This window comes from Heterodontus francisci, chromosome 41 (genome assembly GCF_036365525.1).
Source record: "Heterodontus francisci isolate sHetFra1 chromosome 41, sHetFra1.hap1, whole genome shotgun sequence".
In the NCBI taxonomy this organism is placed as follows: domain Eukaryota; kingdom Metazoa; phylum Chordata; class Chondrichthyes; order Heterodontiformes; family Heterodontidae; genus Heterodontus; species Heterodontus francisci.
This window is the reverse complement of record NC_090411.1, coordinates 28811012-28831289: the sequence shown is the minus strand read 5'-3', so window position 1 is coordinate 28831289 and position 20278 is coordinate 28811012. Positions and strand designations below refer to the sequence as shown.

Sequence of the window (20278 nt, the reverse complement as noted above, 5' to 3'; positions counted from 1 at the left end):
CACACCCGGAGTACTGAGCACCACACCACAGGAAGAATATATTGGTCTTGGAAAAAGATTTACCAGAATGATACCTGGACTCCAAGGGTTAAATTACGAGGTGAGATTTTACAAACTAGAGTTGCATTCCCTGGAATTTAGGAGGTTAAGGGGTGATTTGATCGAAGTTTTCACGATATTAAGGTAGATAGAGAGAAACTATTTCCCCTGGTTGGGGAGTCTAGGACTTGGGGGCATAGTCTAAAAATTAGAGCCAGACCTTTCAGGAGTGAAATTAGGAAACACTTCTACGTGCAAAGAGTGGTTCCACAAACAGCAATTGATTCTAGATCAACTGTTAGTTCTGAATTTGAGATTGATAGATTTTTGTTAACCGAAGGTATTAAGGGTTATGGGACAAAGGTGGGTATATGGAGTTAGGTCACAGATCAGTCAGGATCTCATTGAATGGTGGAAGAGACTCGAAGGGCTAAATGGCCTCCTCCTGTTCCTATGCTCCTATGTCATTTCCCATGTCCCTCACATATACATATTATGATTCAGGGACTATTTTCAGCTCCCCTTTCACATTATTCTCAGCAGTGGGTATTGACTAAGCTGGAATTTAGTGCTTCTCCCTCTATTTTCTTTTCAGCAAAACAGTGCAAGGGGATGCTGATAGGAACAGAGTTAGCTCAGATTCCATAAAGCAAGTAAAAGGATCCTACTTTTAAGAGCTATTCTGCATATGTTTGACAATGCTAGCAATGCCACATTTCTTGCCCATGTCTAGTTGCCCTAAGAAGGTGGTGCGGGGCCACCATCTTCTTCCATCATAACAATTGTTTCTTTGCCACCACTAAGTGGCTTGTTGGGTCACTTCAGAAAAAGAAAGACTTGAATTTATATAGTGCCTTTCACGACCTTAGGATGTCCCAAAGCACCTTACAGTGAATTAAGTACTTCTGAAGTGTAGTCACTGTTGTAATGTAGGAAATGCGGCAGCCAATTTGCACACAGCAAGCTGCCACAAAACAGCAATGTGATAATGACTAGATCATCAGTTTTAGTGATGTTGGTTGAAGGGTAAATATTGGGCCAAGACACCAGGGAGAACTCACCTCCTCTTCTTCGAAATAGTTTCATGGGATCTTTTACGTCCATTTGAGAGCGCAGACGGGGCCTCGGTTTAATGGTTCAACTGAAAGAATTTACTCAGGAATGCACTGGACCGTAGCCGAGATTTTTGTGGGAGAAAGTCACTCTTTGAGATAGAGGCACTCCCTTAATTGGCATTGAGACAGGCTCCCTGCCCAATTAGGGGTGGCGGATGGGCTCCCAAAGCTGGAGGGCCAATTAGAGGCCTTCCAACTTGAGAGGAGCAGCAGGCTGTAATGGATGGTAAGTAGCTGAGAGGGGGCTTCAACATTGAGCCACCCTCTCACCAATTTATTCAAGACTTGAAATAAAAAAACAAATACAGCAGCCTGGCTACCACTGTGGGGGATGTGGTGGATGGCCTTTGCCGCACCCACACCTAGGTAGGCAGGGAGGGCCACTTAGCCTGCCTGCAGCACTGGCGCCCCTTCCCCCATCTCCACCAGCATGCCGCTGGGTGCCTGCCTCCAGGCAGTTAAACTGCACCCCCATTGGTTTGGGAAACTGGAGGACAACTGGAAACTTCCTGTTGCCCTCCTTTAAGTGTGCTTAACAAGGCTCTTAATGAGCCTAATGAGCAACCCGTCTTGTGGGGCAGGTAGTCCTGCTGGACCCAAACCCACCTAGGCAAAAATGGCTGGCACTGGGAATGGGGTGAGGAAACTGGCACAGCGTCTGGCGCTGGTATTTTGGAGCCTCGTCCACCTCCATTCCCACCCTCGGCAGGGCCGGAAAATTCAGTCCATAGTGTGGAGCGGAAGTTACATGTAGGCCAGATAGGCTGTGGTAGCAGGTTCCCCTCCGTCAAGGACATTTGAGAACGAGTTGGGTTTTGAACCACATGCTGACAGCTTAGGAGTGCTGTGACTGTTGTTATGAGGGTTAGCTTCAAGACATTCAGGATACAAACAGAGATGAAATGATTTGGTGATATACAATTCTGTAGAATGGAAATAAATGGGAAGGAGTTCTCTCCAATTGAACACTATATATTATGAATGAATGGGAAAGGGGTTTGTTCGATTATTAACTCGGAACTGACAAGAACGAGTTTGGTCTATTGGACTCTGAACAATGAGAAGACTCAAAAAGAGTGTGCTCCCTTAGGGGCGGCACAGTGGCACAGTAGTTAGCATCGCAGCCTCACAGCTCCAGCGATCCAGGTTCAATTCTGGGTACTGCCTGTGTGGAGTTTGCAAATTTTCCGCGTAGGTTTCCTCCCGGTGCTCCGGTTTCCTCCCACAGCCAGAGACTTGCAGGTTGATAGGTAAATTGGCCATTGTAAATTGCCCCTAGTGTAGGTAGGTGGTAGGAGAATGGTGGGGATGTGGTAGGGAATATGGGATTAATGTAGGATTAGTATAAATGGGTGGTTGTTGGTCGGCACAGACTCGGTGGGCCAAGAGGCCTGTTTCAGTGCTGTATGACTCTAATAGAGCTGAACCAGTAATATGGCTAGAACCAATGGTCTTAAATAATATACTTACTTTAGGACAGCCTCGTACAGAACAACTCAGCTTTGCAGTGTAACCTGCTACAATAGAACGATCCAACAGAGGTTGTGTGAATTTCGGTGCACTGCTAAAGTCATGCTCCTTGAACCCTGGTGGGACGTAAGTCTTGCCTGTAAAAGGAGATAGGGTAGAATTAAGACTCAACTTGACTCATCTTTTTTTCTAATGCTGTTTAGTATTTTTTCTCCACTTGCCCTGTTTCACCTCAGTGTGGGCTGGGGGGCAAAAACCAGCTTTTAGACCCCTGACGTTGCTAGGTACATGTGACATACCTGGAACCATCCATGCAAACCCACACTCCATTGTTTCATGGCATAATGTGCTGATACACCAACATACAGCAGTGTACACAATCTCATGGTATAACCTTGCAGCCAAATTCATAGTTGTACAATTTCAGAAGATAAGAATTCTAATCTAATCAAAATCAAATATTCCACCTCAACCTCAATTTCTCTCGCATAAAGGATTAAGGATTAAAAGGTGAGAGGAAAAGGAGCACTACATTTGGGAGATTGAGACAATTCAGTTCTACAAACTGATTGCTTAAGGATCATTCCAGTTTCAGATATCACCTTGGCCATCTGAGGGCTGAAACTAAGACGGATTTTACAGGCCAAAGACAAGTACTTTAACTTTGTGTCTAACCTGTGCTGCACTTGATCTGGGACTGCGTAAAGGAAAGAAGGAAAAAACTTGATGTTCACTACTTCAGACTTCCAGCTACCAAGTACACTGTTGTTTAGTAGACAAGCATGGCACCCAATTGGCTGGCAGTAAAGTCCTATTTTGATGGTGTTGGTCAAAGGATAAATGGGGGCCAGGACACCAGGAGGATTCTCTGCTCTTCTTTGAAAATAGTGTCATAGGATGATCTACAGCCATTTTTACAGGCAGATAAAGCCTCGGTTTATTGTCTGACCTGAGAAATGGGGCATTTGATAATGAAACAGCCCTATGGTACTGCACTAAAATAGCAACCTAGATTATTTGCTCAAGTCGTAGAGTGGGGCTTGAGTCCACAACTTGCACTCAAAGACAAAGCCCTGAGCTAAGCTGATGCATTAGTCAACAGCTCTGGGAGTTATCCTACACCAGGCAGCACATTCAACCATTCAGAAATTTGGGTGCTCCTATAATAACTTGATGAGAGAGGAGTTAATCCTTTCACTTACTGTCTTTCTGGATATAGGCCGTATTCTTTGATGTTCTTGGGCTGTCACTTAAGCCACAGATATTCTCACTGAAGACACGGAAGTAGTACTCATTGCCCATGATGAGATCAGAGATGGTGCAGTGGGGTTTACGGTTATGCTCGTACACGGTGAACCATTCCTGAAACCAAAGGGTGAAAGTTCATCACTAGTTTCTCAGTAGGAGCCAAACCATGGCGGAAACCCATCTGAGAAATTTCTTCCAACTAAATGTTGGGAAGACCAAAGCCAATGCCTACAGTCCCCCCTACACCCTCAGTTGCCTAGCCACTGACTCCCTTCCTCTCACTGGCAACTGTCTGAGGCCGAACCAGACTGTTTGCAACCTTGATGTCATATTTGACACCAAGATGGACTTCTGACCACATATTCCCACCATCACTAGAGTCAGAGAGATAAAGCACCGAAACAGGCCCTTCGGCCCACCGAGTCCGTGCCAACCATCAACCACCCATTTATACTAATCCTACATTAATCCCATTTTCCCTCTCACATCCCCACCTTCCCTCAATTCTCCTACCACCTACCTACACTAGGGGCAATTTTTTACAATGAAATTTACCTATCAACCCGCAAGTCTTTGGCATGTGGGAGGAAACCGGAGCACCCGGAGGAAACCCACGTGGTCACAGGGAGAACTTGCAAACTCCACACACATAGTACCCAGAACCGAACCCGGGTCACTGGAGCTGTGAGGCTGGGGTGCTAACCACTGCGCCACTGTGCCGCCCACTAAGACCGCCTATTTCCACTTCAGCAATATCGCCTTACTCTGCCACTGCCTCAGCTCAACTGCTGCTGAAACCTTAATTCATGCATTTGTTACCACTAGACTAGACTATCCCAATGCACTCCTGGCTGGTCTCCCACATTCTACCCTCCGTAAATTTGAGGCGATCCAAAAGTCTGCTGCTCACGCCCTTACTCGCACCAAGTCCTATTCACCCATCATTTCTGCGCTCACTGATGCTGGTTAAGCAGTGCCTCAATTTTAAAATTCTCATCCTTGTTTTCAAATCGCTCCATGGCCTCACCCCTCCCTTTCTTTTTAATCTCCTCCCGCCCTCTGAAATATGTGTGCTCATCTAATCCTGGCCTCTTGAGCATCCTGATTTTAATCACTCCACCATTGGCAGCCATGCATTCAGCTGCCACGGCCCTAAGCTCTGGAATTCTCACCCTAAACCTCTCTACCTCTCTTTCCTCCTTTAGGATGCTTCTTAAAATCTACCTCTGATCAAGCTTTTGGCAATCTGCCCTAATATTGACCTCTATAGTTCGGTGTCATACTTTGCTTGATAACATCCCTGTGAAGTGCCTTGGGATGTTTATATTACTTTAAAGGGGCTATACGAATACAAGTTGTCGCTTAGCAGGTACTGCAGGGAATATGCTCGCAGCTCCAGCGCATAACATGTTTGTATTTTTTGGTAGTTTTTTCCCTTTAGTAATATGCAAAGTTGTGCTGGGCTATGGATCCACAAACACTTTGCACAAGTGGCAAGTCTTTATAATAAATGCAAAATACTGCAGATGCTGGAAATCTGAAATAAAAACAAGAAATGCTGGCAATACGCAGCAGGTCTGGCAGCATCTGTGGAGAGAGAAGCAGAGTTAACGTTTCAGGTCAGGGACCCTTCATCAGAACTGGTAGAGGCTAGAAATGTGACAGGTTTTAAGCAAATAAAGCGGGGATGGGGCAAGAGATAACTAAAGAGAAGATGTTGATAAGACAAGGTCACAGAGGATAACTGACCAGAAGGTCATGGAGCAGAGGCAAATGGTATGTTAATGGTGTGCTGAAAGACAAAGCGTTAGTGCAGAGAGGTTGTTAATTGACGGAAAAATAGAACAACCTGGCCCAAAGCACAAAGGCTTTATGTTTGAGCTTTGACAATATCAGCAGGCCACCAGTGTTGAGACCATTTCTATTCTCATCCAATGTCCGTACAATGTGGACTTTCCAGCATTGGAAGAGTAGCTCTGCCCGCTTGCCCTCTATAGTCTAGGACATTGCGAGCGGAGAAAACATTATTGCCCCAACTGCTGCTCCAGGTGAGGTGGGAAAACTCAGACCTGAGGCCAATATCCTTGTGAGTGAAGTGTGCGATGCGACCTTCAGTGCCTCAACTGAAATAGCCTGTGCATTGGGATTAGCTGTTCCACAGTATAGCACAGCAGTGTGTGTCAATATGTTTTGATACTTGCCAAGCCAATTTTATACATTTACCATGGTTTTCTTGTCGGCTTTCTGAATGGTGTAGCCGATGATTTCGGTGTTCCCGGTATCCTTCGGTGGTGTCCACTCTATGCCAGCATTGAATCCCCAGACGTCTACAATCTTCAGGTTCTCTGGAGGTTGGGGCTTATCTGAAATAGATTCAGAGAAAAGAAAATTCGACAATTAACTGCAGTCAACATTTAAGAGAATACAATGAAAGAAGTATTTTTTTCTCTGCAGCAGTCAGCTCAAACTAAAGCTGAGGAAACTCCAGTGGGTTGCACTCACCTCTGAGTCAGAAGGTCTTGAGCACATAACCTAAGCTGACAGTTGTGAGTGATACTGAGGGAGTGCTGCACTGTCTGAGGTGATATCTTGTAGACAGGGCATTAAAGGGAGGCCCCCTCTGTGTTCGTGGGTGAATGTTAACGATCCCATGACACTACATGAAGAGGAGTAGGGAGTTCTCCAGATGTCTTGGCTGACATTCACCCCAGAACCAACACTACCAAAAGCAACTTATCTGGTCATTTATCTCATTGCAGGTCTTGGTATCTTGCTGAATGCATATTGTCTGGTGTTACGATCGAGGCAGGAGGAGTGCACTGTTTATTCTAGTTGCACTTCTCCATGAGTCACAACATATATTTAAATTTTCTTCCCACTTACAATCAATCATAGACTCTATTTTTATCCAAGCAACCAGGTTTCTTTAAAAAACAAAATTATCAGTTTATTACAAAACAAGTCTGAACCAGTAATGAAGTACAGTATAAACACACAGATTGAAATATTAAAATTCCCTTTTTACCTTAGCCCCTCACACATATACTTCGGTTAACCGGAAAAATAAAGGGATTTTTTTAGAGCTCTATTACGTACAAAAAAAACACTTGGGCTAAATACTTGCCCATTCTTGAGAGAACAGCAGATGAGATATGTTGCAAAACTGGCATATAGTCTGGCCTCCGAGTACATGTAGACAGGTCACTGGGATCTTTTAGAACAGTTCTTTTCAGGCGGCATTGAGAATTAATTTAGCGGGCTTTTCTTCAAAGAGAGGAGATGAGATGAGATGAGTTGATACAGTTGACTTCTCAGGGTCTTTTAGAGAGGTGCTGGAAAGCTGAGCTGGGTTGTGGTCTTCTCTCCTTCCTTGAGAATTCTCTTCTCTCCTTGGCAGTTTTCTTCCTTTTTATATAGTTCAACCCCAACTCAAAACAATTCAAAAGCGAAACTGACAACAGGTGGTCAACCTTTTGACCTCCATCAATCTTGACCTGTCACTTCTTTGTAAACAACTGCTCCAGGTATCCAAAGTTCTCTGCTGTTTATTGAGCTGGAAGTCAGGCAGTTTCCCAGAATTCAGTCTTCAGCCGTCTAGGCCCTTAGCTCTGGAATTCCCTTCCCTTCTTTGCCTCTCCAACTCTTTCTCCTCCTTTAAAACCTACCTCTTTGACCGAGTGTATGGGCATCTGCCCTAACGTATCCTCCTTAGGCTCGGTGTCAATTTTTGTCTGATTACACTCCTGTGAAGCATCTTGGTCTGTTTTTCTACATTAAAGGCATTATATAAATGCAAGTTGTTGCTGTTGAGGGAGGAATGTTGACCAGGTCCTGAGAGAACTCGCTGCTCCTCTTCGAATAATATTATGGCATTTTGTTAAAATACACATCGTTCTGGTCTCCATATTATAGAAAGGATATGGAAGTACTGGAGAGAGGGCAAAAAGCAGTCACGAGGATGATACCAGGATTGAGAAGGTACAACCATCAAGAAGAACTGAACAGATTGGGTTTCTTTTCTTTAGAAAAGAGATGGACAGGTGGCCTGATAGGGGACTTTAAAATTATGAAGGGGTTGGTTCGGTAGGATAAATGTGGAGATGACATTTTCACTTCTGGAGGAGCCTGAAACTAGGTACCATAAATATAAAATATCATTAATAAATCTAATAATGATTCAGGAGAAACTTCTTTGCTCAGAGAATGATGACAGCGTGGAGTGGTGAGGTGAATGGCATAGATGTGTTGAAGAGGAAGCTGAATAAGTACATGAAGGAGAGAGGAATAGAGGATATGTTGATAGGGTTAGATGAAGTAAGGTGGGAGGAGGCTTGCGTGGAGCATAAACACCAGCATGGATTTGTTGGGCTGAATGGCCTGTTTCTGTACAATAGGATGCTATGTAGACTGTCAAAACCACAGAAAAGGTAAGCAAGACCTCAGTTTCAAAGGGCCGTATGCCCGCCAGTACACATTTCCTCTATAGTGAACAGGAGTATCAGTCCAGATTGCAAAGCATAGAGCTTGTTCAATGGTCCAACTGAGATTGCCAATGCCCTACAAGATCAATAGTCTCGTGTTCAAACATGAAGAATGACCAATTGAGCAAGGCACAGCATTGGTGGGAAGACATGCCAGCCAGATTTGGCATCTTTAGGATTGGAGTAAAAACTTTGCTACAGAGAATTTAATGTCAAGCTGGAGAAACTAGGGCCTGTTGCCAGCAAGGAACATTTGACTATTTGCCTTCATTACCTGGCAGTTACTGCCAGAGCAGAATAAGCCTATTACCAAGGACACTAGACATGACTTGTAGACCGAACAGAAATCAAATCTCTTTCACAGCTCGAACTGCTGTGCAAATAAATCACCCACTGGCTTTTTTTGTTAAAGTACTTGACCTTTGGGGTTTGAACATTCTATAGGTCACAGTTTGCGGGGCAATTAGAGGCTAGGGAACGTCTTCTGTGAGATCTTTTATGCTTTCAAATTGCTCTGAAATTTCCTTCTAGGGAAAAGATGGCAATTCTTTATGAGTGGTATTCTTTGAATTTTACAAACTGGGCTTGATACACAAGGAGAGAATGGAATTACTGACAGACTTCTCTTGTGATCTTGACGGACAGAATATCACAGGGCTGGCATCGACTACACTCTAACAGGGCAAAAGCACCTTTGAGAGATGGGTAATGCTACAGAGACGGGTGTGTCGAGCAGATGGGTGGATCAAATGGTTTACTTCCAGAAAAAGAATCTTAACTAAAGAGTTTTAAACCAGCAATCATTTCGATCAGAGAAATATTCTGATATTTTGATCTTGCGCATCCCGGACTTCCTTCGCCCCAACATTGGTGGTCGTGCCTTGAGCTGTCTAGGCCCTAAGCTTCGGAGTTCGCACCAAACCTCTCCACCAAATTATTCTCTTTTAAGACACTTCTCAAAATCTACCTCTTTGACCAAGCTTTTGGTCACCTGTCCCAATATCTCCTCCTTCAGCTCGGTGTCAATCTATGCCCGATTATGTTCCTGTGAAGTGCTTGAGAAGCTTAACTACATTAAAGGCGCTATATAAATGCAAGCTGTTATTCAGTGACGGGGAGAATTTTACATTGGGGGCATTGGTATATCAGAAAATGTCACATTGGGAGGTGTGGATTATAGAGAGTGTTAATAAGTAGCAGGAAGTGTTATATTGAGAGGTGTAGGGTATATCATAGAGTGGGTTAGTGAGAGGGGTGGATTATATGGTCATAAGCAGTGAATGTGATATCCGAAATAGCTCCAATTCTATTTGATCAGGACTCTCCACATCTGATCCCTCAAATTAGGCCCAGTTGTCTTTGCTCATCCTGCAGACGGGAGCTCAATTAACTTTGTATCAGGCATGTAAACCAATCCCTCTGGCTCCAAGTCCCTGATCACCCTTACAGCTGAAGAATTATTTGTGTCCTTTACACCAGGGCCAACTCTCCTTATGTATCAGGCCTTCTTCTTGTGACTGTGTTTAAGGTGGTTTCATTCATTGCAGAAAGTTCCAGAATACTGCCTCTGCGCTGGGGCAGTTCTGAGTGTTCAGACTAGAGTGGGACAGCAATAATCAATGTTTATGCCTTCCTTAGTTAACTGTATCACAGTTTTTTTTTAAAGCTAGTTTCTGTATTGAAAGATGGTGTAATCCTGGTTTTGCCCCTTGCTCCTCCATGCCCCAAATTTCCGGTCTCAACCGGAATGTGGTGGGAAGGATGCCAGGTGGAGAACAAATGCAGCACCCTCAAGGATGGAGACAGAGTTACTCTAGAATCTTTTCAGGATTTAGTTTGTTATCTCTTCTCTGTCTCACCTTGTCGCCCTACACATCTCTCTCAGTGATCCCCTTCTCCCTACCTTGCTCAATGACTAACATTGGCTCCCGGTTCTACAACATTTGAATTTTAAAATTCCCGTCCTTGTGTTCAAATCTCTCCATGGCTTCACCCTTCCCTATCTCTGTAACCTCCTCCAGCCCTACAACCCTCCCTATCTCTGTAGCCTCCTCCAGCCCTACAACCCTCCCTATCTCTGTAACCTCCTCCAGCCCTACAACCCTTCCCTATCTCTGTAGCCTCCTCCAGCCCTACAACCCTTCCCTATCTCTGTAGCCTCCTCCAGCCCTACAACCCTTCCCTATCTCTGTAACCTCCTCCAGCCCTACAACCCTCCCTATCTCTGTAACCTCCTCCAGCCCTACAACCCTCCCTATCTCTGTAACCTCCTCCAGCCCTACAACCCTCCCTATCTCTGTAACCTCCTCCAGCCCTACAACCCTCCTTATCTCTGTAACCTCCTCCAGCCCTACAACCCTCCCTATCTCTGTAACCTCCTCCAGCCCTACAACCCTCCCTATCTCTGTAACCTCCTCCAGCCCTACAACCCTCCCTATCTCTGTAACCTCCTCCAGCCCTACAACCCTCCCTATCTCTGTAACCTCCTCCAGCCTTACAACCCTCCCTATCTCTGTAACCTCCTCCAGCCTTACAACCCTCCCTATCTCTGTAACCTCCTCCAGCCCTACAACCCTCCTATCTCTGTAACCTCCTCCAGACTTACAACCCTCCCTATCTCTGTAACTTCCTCCAGCCTTACAACCCTCCCTATCTCTGTAACCTCCTCCAGCCCTACAACCCTCCCTATCTCTGTAACCTCCTCCAGCCTTACAACCCTCCCTATCTCTGTAACCTCCTCCAGCCCTACAACCCTCCCTATCTCTGTAACCTCCTCCAGCCCTACAACCCTCCAAGATCGCTTCACTCCTCCAATTTTGGCCTCCAGCACATCCCCAATGTTCATTGCTCCATCATTGCTGGGCCATGCCTAAATCTCTCTACTTCTTTCTCTCTCGCTTGCTATTCAAGAGCACAAATCACAACAGGTAGAGAATTATCAAGATCAAACTAACTGCCTACCCTTCATTCTACTATCGTCCATGTACCAATCCAAGAGTCGCTTAAATGCCCCTAATGTATCTGCTTCTATTACCACCGCTGGCAGCGCATTCCACGCACCCACCACTCTCTGTGTAAAGAACCTACCTCTGACATCTCCCCGAAACCTTCCTCCAATCACCTTAAAATTATGCCCCCTGGTGATAGCCCTTTCCACTCTGGGAAAAAGTCTCTGACTATCCACTCTATCTATGCCTCTCATCATCTTGTACCCCTCTATCAAGTCACCTCTCATCCTTCTTCGCTCCAATGAGAAAAGCCCTAGCTCCCCCAATCTTTCTTTGTAAGACATGCCCTCCAGTCCAGGCAGCATCCTGGTAAATCCTCTTCTGCACCCTCTCTAAAGCTTCCACATCCGTCCGAGAATGAGGCGACCAGAACTGAACACAATATTCCGTGTGGTCGAACCAGGGCCTTATAGAGCTGCAGCATAACCTCGCGGCTCTTAAACACAATCCCCCTGTTAATGAAAGCCAACACACCATATGCCTTCTTAACAACCATATCTACTTGGGTGGCAACTTTGAGCGATCTATGGACATGGACCCCAAGATCCCTCTGTTCCTCCACACTACCAAGAATCCTGTCTTTAAGCCTGTATTCCGCATTCAAATTTGACGTTCCAAAATGAATTACTTCACACTTTTCCAGGTTGAACTCCATCTGCCACTTCTCAGCCCAGCTCTGCATCCTGTCAATGTCCCGTTGCAACCTACAACAGCCTTCCACACTATCCACAACTCCAGCAACCTTCGTGTCATCGGCAAACCTGCTAACCCTGCCTTCTACTTCCTCATCCAAGTCATTTATAAAAATCACAAAGAGCAGAGGCCCCAGAACAGATCCCTGCGGAACACCACTGGTCACCGAGCTCCAGGCTGAATACTTTCCATCGACTACCACCCTCTGTCTTCTATGGGCCAGCCAATTTTGTATCCAGACAGTCAACTTTCCCTGTATCCCATGCCTTCTCACTTTCTGAATGAGCCTACCATGGGGAACCTTATCAAACGCCTTGCTAAAATCCATATACACCACATCCACTGCTCTTCCTTCATCAATGTGTTTTGTCACATCTTCAAAGAATTCAATAAGGCTGGTGAGGCATGACCTGCCCCTCACAAAGCCATGCCGACTGTCTCTAATCAAACCATGCTTTTCCAAATAATCATAAATCCTGTCTCTCAGAATCCTCTCCAATAATTTGTCCACTACCGACGTAAGACTGCTTGCTTGCAGTTAAAAGTTGCAAAGGTGAGCTGGGACCATCCTGCATAATTAATAATGAGCAATGCTATTCTCCGTGCGAACCTGCCAACTGACTTGGTTACCACCTAGCAGTAGGAGAAATTTTAGCCAACTACAAAAGTGTGTGGCAAGCGTGTGTTCACTGCATCACTTCAGGAGGCTTACCTGGATGAGTTCCTGAGAGGGGAGAGCACGTTGATTTAGAGATGATAAGTGAGATAGCTAAGATTAGCGATATTAGTTACTGCTGCAGGCGGTCTTGATTGCCTTTGAGGATTGAATAGGAATTTTCTAAATTGACCTGGGACTTTGATCTCTTTTTATCTTTCCCCAGGAGTTGGCAAAACTGTGGGGTGGCATATGTGGGGAGGTCTTTGGCCTCATCGTGCATCATGTCTTGGTGGAACAAAAGATCTTTTCCTATTGTTTTTCATATGTTCATGCGTAGATGTTAATTTCATGCACGCAACAAACAGTTGTATTTGACCACTTCCTTAAAGAACCTCCACTATCAGATAGGATCAAAGTCCTTGGTCTATTAACTTTTGAACACCGTAGACTTTGAGGTGACCTGATAGAGACACCTATAAAATAGTTAAAGGGCTGAATAGTGTCTCTATTGATAGACTTTAACAAATTGGGGAGGAATACAGGACATGAGTTTAGACTATACAAGAGTAGGAATAGATTGGATGATGAGCTGTTCTTTTCCCATACAGTAGTGCTGTCAGCTGCTGCAGTGGGTGCTCTCTGTAGCCTTCAAGAGGAAGCCAGACCAGTTCCTGACTGGGGAAGAGATCGCATCCCATAGGTGAGTGCCATTGTAGATAACACTTGGTCCATGTGATCCCAGGACTGGTGTCAATCGCCCGAGGAGGTTGGAGATGAATTTTACAGAGGACTTTTTTTCCCTTATTGGCCCTGGGTATTTCTCTCTGTTGTTTTTCCCCTCTCCCAGGAGATCACATGGCTGTGAGGATAGGGGTGAGGGAAGGTCAAAGGAGGGAAGAAATGTTTAGTCATGATGCTCTGGTCATTGTGGTGTGCGGCAGCCTTGATGGAGCCACTGGTCTTTTCCTGCCCATTAATTTCATATGTTCTTACGTTCATCTTTGTAAAGCGTCTTTCATAAAACATTTAAAAGTATTATCAACTTAAAGCTGAGGGATTTCTTTGGTTCTCCATAATTAAAGACCCTGCCCAGATGATGCTGCTTACCAACAACCTGAATTTTGACAGTTGCCTTGTCAATCAAATTCTCAATCTGAACACTGAGCTCGTATTTCCCAGAGTGACTGCGCTCGGCACTTCGGATGAAGAGAATGGTGTCCACATCACTGTTGCGGGTACTGACTTGCTTGATATCCAGTGGCTGCCCATCTTTCAACCATGTGACCAAAGGTCGTGGCTTTCCCTGATGAGGGTCAAAGTTCAAACAGTCAGTTCAGCTCAAGTGGGTTGACAAAGTGAAGCGTGCTTGTGAATCAACTCAAGGTTATTTTCTGAAATATTTTTCTAACCTCACCCCCTCAGTTCTCTCTCCTCCACTTCTATAGGTGCTGGATCATACTGGGATGCACTTCCATAGATGCTTCCAGCATATCACCCAATTAACCATTCTTCAAGAGAGCCCCGGCAGTGAATTTTAGCAGACTCTTGACCCTAACGGATGTTACAGCTGAACCCGATTCTGCTCTTGCTCAATATGTTGGCTGCATATAATGGCACCACTATTTCTGGCCAGAATGGAGATGACTGAGTAATTTCCTGATCTATCACTCCTGGAGACCCCAATGTTGTAAAGTTACTGAGATTGATTTTTAGGTACAGAATTGGTATAATGTAACTATCCTCCACTCACTGTATTTTGCTGGAGAAATCACCATGCTTTTATCAGGAGATGCTGCAGTTATTGTCAGGAGTTCTGTTTCCTCTTGTTCATAGTGACTCTTTTTAAATAAATTCTGTAGACAGTTTGCTGTAGTGCACAGTTTAATTAGACTGTTTGCTATGATGCACTGTTTAAAGAGAATCTATAGATTGTTTGCTGTAGTGCTCTGTTTAAGTAGATTCTGTAGAATGTTTGATATAGTGCTGTTTAAATAGACTCTGTAGACTGTTTGTTGTAGTGCGCTGTTTAAATAGATTCTGTAGAATGTTTGATATAGTGCTGTTTAAATAGACTCTGTAGACTGTTTGTTGTAGTGCGCTGTTTAAATAGACTCTGTAGAATGTTTGATATAGTGCTGTTTAAATAGACTCGAGAGACTGTTTGCTGTAGTGCGCTGTTTAAATAGACTCTGTAGAATGTTTGATATAGTGCTGTTTAAATAGACTCTGTAGACTGTTTGTTGTAGTGCGCTGTTTAAATAGACTCTGTAGAATGTTTGATATAGTGCTGTTTAAATAGACTCGAGAGACTGTTTGCTGTAGTGCGCTGTTTAAATAGACTCTGTAGAATGTTTGATATAGTGCTGTTTAAATAGACTCTGTAGACTGTTTGTTGCAGTGCGCTGTTTAGATTCTGTAGAATGTTTGATATAGTGCTGTTTAAATAGACTCTATAGACTGTTGTCGTGCGCTGTTTAAATAGACTCTGTAGAATGTTTGATATAGTGCTGTTTAAATAGACTCTATAGACTGTTGTAGTGCGCTGTTTAAATAGACTCTGTTGACTGTTTGATATAGTGCTGTTTAAATAGACTCTATAGACTGTTGTAGTGCGCTGTTTAAATAGACTCTGTTGACTGTTTGATATAGTGCTGTTTAAATAGACTCTATAGACTGTTGTAGTGCGCTGTTTAAATAGACTCTGTTGACTGTTTGATATAGTGCTGTTTAAATAGACTCTATAGACTGTTTGTTGTAGTGCGCTGTTTAAATAGATTCTGTAGAATGTTTGATATAGTGCTGATTAAATAGACTCTATAGACTGTTGTAGTGTGCTGTTTAAATAGACTCTGTTGACTGTTTGATATAGTGCTGTTTAAATAGACTCTATAGACTGTTGTAGTGCGCTGTTTAAATAGACTCTGTAGAATGTTTGATATAGTGCTGTTTAAATAGACTCTATAGACTGTTTGCTGTAGTGCGCTGTTTAAATAGACTCTGTAGAATGTTTGATATAGTGCTGTTTAAATAGACTCTGTAGACTGTTTGTTGTAGTGCGCTGTTTAAATAGACTCTGTAGAATGTTTGATATAGTGCTGTTTAAATAGACTCGAGAGACTGTTTGCTGTAGTGCGCTGTTTAAATAGACTCTGTAGAATGTTTGATATAGTGCTGTTTAAATAGACTCTGTAGACTGTTTGTTGCAGTGCGCTGTTTAGATTCTGTAGAATGTTTGATATAGTGCTGTTTAAATAGACTCTATAGACTGTTGTCGTGCGCTGTTTAAATAGACTCTGTAGAATGTTTGATATAGTGCTGTTTAAATAGACTCTATAGACTGTTGTAGTGCGCTGTTTAAATAGACTCTGTTGACTGTTTGATATAGTGCTGTTTAAATAGACTCTATAGACTGTTGTAGTGCGCTGTTTAAATAGACTCTGTTGACTGTTTGATATAGTGCTGTTTAAATAGACTCTATAGACTGTTGTAGTGCGCTGTTTAAATAGACTCTGTTGACTGTTTGATATAGTGCTGTTTAAATAGACTCTATAGACTGTTTGTTGTAGTGCGCTGTTTAAATAGATTCTGTAGAATGTTTGATATAGTGCTGTTTAAATAGACTCTGTAGACTGTTTGTTGTAGTGCGCTGTTTAAATAGATTCTGTAGAATGTTTGATATAGTGCTGTTTAAATAGACTCTGTAGACTGTTTGTTGTAGTGCGCTGTTTAAATAGACTCTGTAGAATGTTTGATATAGTGCTGTTTAAATAGACTCGAGAGACTGTTTGCTGTAGTGCGCTGTTTAAATAGACTCTGTAGAATATTTGATATAGTGCTGTTTAAATAGACTCTGTAGACTGTTTGTTGTAGTGCGCTGTTTAAATAGACTCTGTAGAATGTTTGATATAGTGCTGTTTAAATAGACTCGAGAGACTGTTTGCTGTAGTGCGCTGTTTAAATAGACTCTGTAGAATGTTTGATATAGTGCTGTTTAAATAGACTCTGTAGACTGTTTGTTGTAGTGCGCTGTTTAAATAGACTCTGTAGAATGTTTGATATAGTGCTGTTTAAATAGACTCGAGAGACTGTTTGCTGTAGTGCGCTGTTTAAATAGACTCTGTAGAATGTTTGATATAGTGCTGTTTAAATAGACTCTGTAGACTGTTTGTTGCAGTGCGCTGTTTAGATTCTGTAGAATGTTTGATATAGTGCTGTTTAAATAGACTCTATAGACTGTTGTCGTGCGCTGTTTAAATAGACTCTGTAGAATGTTTGATATAGTGCTGTTTAAATAGACTCTATAGACTGTTGTAGTGCGCTGTTTAAATAGACTCTGTTGACTGTTTGATATAGTGCTGTTTAAATAGACTCTATAGACTGTTGTAGTGCGCTGTTTAAATAGACTCTGTTGACTGTTTGATATAGTGCTGTTTAAATAGACTCTATAGACTGTTGTAGTGCGCTGTTTAAATAGACTCTGTTGACTGTTTGATATAGTGCTGTTTAAATAGACTCTATAGACTGTTTGTTGTAGTGCGCTGTTTAAATAGATTCTGTAGAATGTTTGATATAGTGCTGATTAAATAGACTCTATAGACTGTTGTAGTGTGCTGTTTAAATAGACTCTGTTGACTGTTTGATATAGTGCTGTTTAAATAGACTCTATAGACTGTTGTAGTGCGCTGTTTAAATAGACTCTGTTGACTGTTTGATATAGTGCTGTTTAAATAGACTCTATAGACTGTTGTCGTGCGCTGTTTAAATAGACTCTGTTGACTGATATAGTGCTGTTTAAATAGACTCTATAGACTGTTGTAGTGCGCTGTTTAAATAGACTCTGTAGAGTGTTTGATGTAGTGCGCAGTTTAAATAGACTCTATAGACTGTTGTAGTGCGCTGTTTAAATAGATTCTGTAGAATGTTTGATATAGTGCTGATTAAATAGACTCTATAGACTGTTGTAGTGCGCTGTTTAAATAGACTCTGTAGAGTGTTTGATGTAGTGCGCAGTTTAAATAGACTCTATAGACTGTTGTAGTGCGCTGTTTAAATAGATTCTGTAGAATGTTTGATATAGTACTGTTTAAATAGACTCTATAGACTGTTGTAGTGCGCTGTTTAAATAGACTCTGTAGAGTGTTTGATGTAGTGCGCAGTTTAAATAGATTCTGTAGAATGTTTGATATAGTGCTGTTTAAATAGACTCTATAGACTGTTGTAGTGCGCTGTTTAAATAGACTCTGTTGACTGTTTGATATAGTGCTGTTTAAATAGACTCTATTGACTGCTGTAGTGCGCTGTTTAAATAGACTCTGTAGAGTGTTTGATGTAGTGCGCAGTTTAAATAGACTCCGCCTGCTGAGTAAATAGACTTTGTTTGCTATAAAATACATTATTTGCTGTGACTCCTGCTGTAAGATCCACCCCGCCTCCAACTCTTTACCTGACACAATGGTGTCAACAGACACTCCGGGGATATAGACACACACACACATACACACACAGAGATACGCGTGCACACACACACACTGCAGCAGATCAGGAGCATGTTGATTTTTCCATTCCCTGTTCCAGGGGCTCCAAGGCCAACTGCAGCAATCTAATTACTCCCTCGTTTTTATGTACTGTATTGCTAAAGTGTGGCAAGTCGAAGAGACTTAGCAGTTGGCAGGAAAAAAGACAGAGGCGCAAGGGAAGAGCCAACTGTGTAACAGCCCCGACAATCAAATTTTTCTGCAGCACCTGTGGAAGAGCCTGTCACTCTAGAATTGGCCTTTATAGCCACTCCAGGCGCTGCTCCACACACCACTGACCACCTCCAGGCACTTACCCATTGTCTCTCAAGATAAGGAGGCCAAAGAAAAGAAAGAAGGTAGGGAGAACAGCAATTCTGCCTTGCCACAGTGTCCTGGTAAAATTTTACCTCATCCACATACAGGCTTTTCTTTTCCCCCCTCGTGATTTAATGCCTCCTCAGATCTCAGGCACGTTAGTGCGAGATCACAGCCAGACTCCGTTTTGGTTACAGACGTACAGACCTACATCAGAACATGTTTAGACGCTCTCCTGTCACCTCTAACTCAAATCCAGCCCAGAGAGAGGGTGTGAAGATCCCCACTTCTGATAGATGACCCTCCCCCTCCCTACCCTGCAGAAGACACGGCACCTCACTCACATTTCGTACCTTTGACCAGGTGTGAAGATCCCACTTCAAAGCTCCTGACTTAAAATAATTTGTGGACACACACAGCAGGACATAAGACAGAAGTTGCACCCCACCGCTTTCCAGAGAGTGCAACCAGACCACCCCATCTCTGCTGTGAAAGTAACTGTCCCCTTTCCCCACAGCCCCATCTCTACTCCAGTAATTGCCCTGCCTTTGCTCGGTCTCTGTTATACTCCTTCAACTCCCCTCCTCAATCTCTTTGCTATCACCTCTTTCCTTCGTCCCTCATTCCCCATCTTTCTCTCCCTATCCTATCCCCCCACTCCTCTCCCCATCTCCATGCTCCCACACCCATTTTCTCTGCCCACTACTCATTTCTCACCTCATCCCCTAGCCATCCTCTTCCCTGTTCTCGCTCTTGTCCCTCGTTTGCTCCACTGTCCTTTCCACTCTTCCTCGCCCTGCCCTCTGACCTGATAACCTGAATACTTGGTTGTGATTCCCCATGTGCAAGGCTATGGGAAGCAAATAGTATTACATAAAAAATTTTACATCTGCGCACACTTTCTTTCCCCTTTTCCATCATAAATTCTTACATCCACATTTATAATGAAAATTGCCTATGTAAACACTGTGCCACACTGTAATCACACTTTTAACCCAACTGAAGTGCTACAGCATCACCACTAGTGGGAGGGCATAATTACAATGTTATACATCGGCGTTTTTAGGATAGATCTGAATATAGGAATAAAGTTAGAATGTAGGACTTTAAAATGGGAACTCAATTACTTCTCCTCATCCTAGACCAGTTACCTGTCTTCCTCTAAACTCACTTCATCTGAAGACTATACTTGGTCTTAACATTCCACATTACTACCGCAGGAGATTAACAAGTAGGTATGGTCTCTCTCAGATTAGGGACTGCCTGACGATGTATTTGAAAACAAATGCTGCATTACCCTTTATTAGAAAGGGATTGGAGTATAAGAGTGAAGGAGTCTTACTGACTGTAAAAACTGAAGGAAATCAGTATTAGTAGAGAAATGGTGTTGGGGAAATTGATGGGATTGAAGGCCGATAAATCCTCAGGGCCTGATGGTTTGCATCCCAGAGTACTTAAGGAAGAGGCCCTAGAAATAGTGGATGCATTGCTGGTCATCTTCCAAGATGCTATAAACTCTGGAACAGTTCCTACAGATTGGAGGGTAGCTAATGTAACCCCACGATTTAAAAAGGGAGTTAGAGAGAAAGCAGGGAATTATAGACCAGTCAGCCTGATGTCGGTAATGGGGAAAATTCTAGAGTCCATTATCAAAGATTTTATAGCAGAGCACTTGGAGAACAGTGGTAGAATCGGACAGAGTCAGCATGGATTTACAAAAGGGAAATCATGCTTG

The 20278-nt window shown here is 43.3% G+C and overlaps 1 protein-coding gene across 1 annotated transcript in view; it reads right to left on the bottom strand.

Annotated features, from left to right (window-relative positions):
• mybpc2a (myosin binding protein Ca) overlaps positions 1-20278 on the bottom strand; it is a 79942-nt gene that overhangs the window by 10339 nt on the left and 49325 nt on the right. Inside the window, exons 26-29 of the mRNA XM_068019667.1 lie at positions 13820-14015; positions 6096-6235; positions 3827-3986; positions 2625-2761 (exon numbers count right to left, since the gene is read on the bottom strand). Of these exons, the coding sequence (XP_067875768.1) occupies positions 2625-2761; positions 3827-3986; positions 6096-6235; positions 13820-14015 (633 nt within the window). The remainder of the gene's footprint in view (positions 1-2624; positions 2762-3826; positions 3987-6095; positions 6236-13819; positions 14016-20278) is intronic.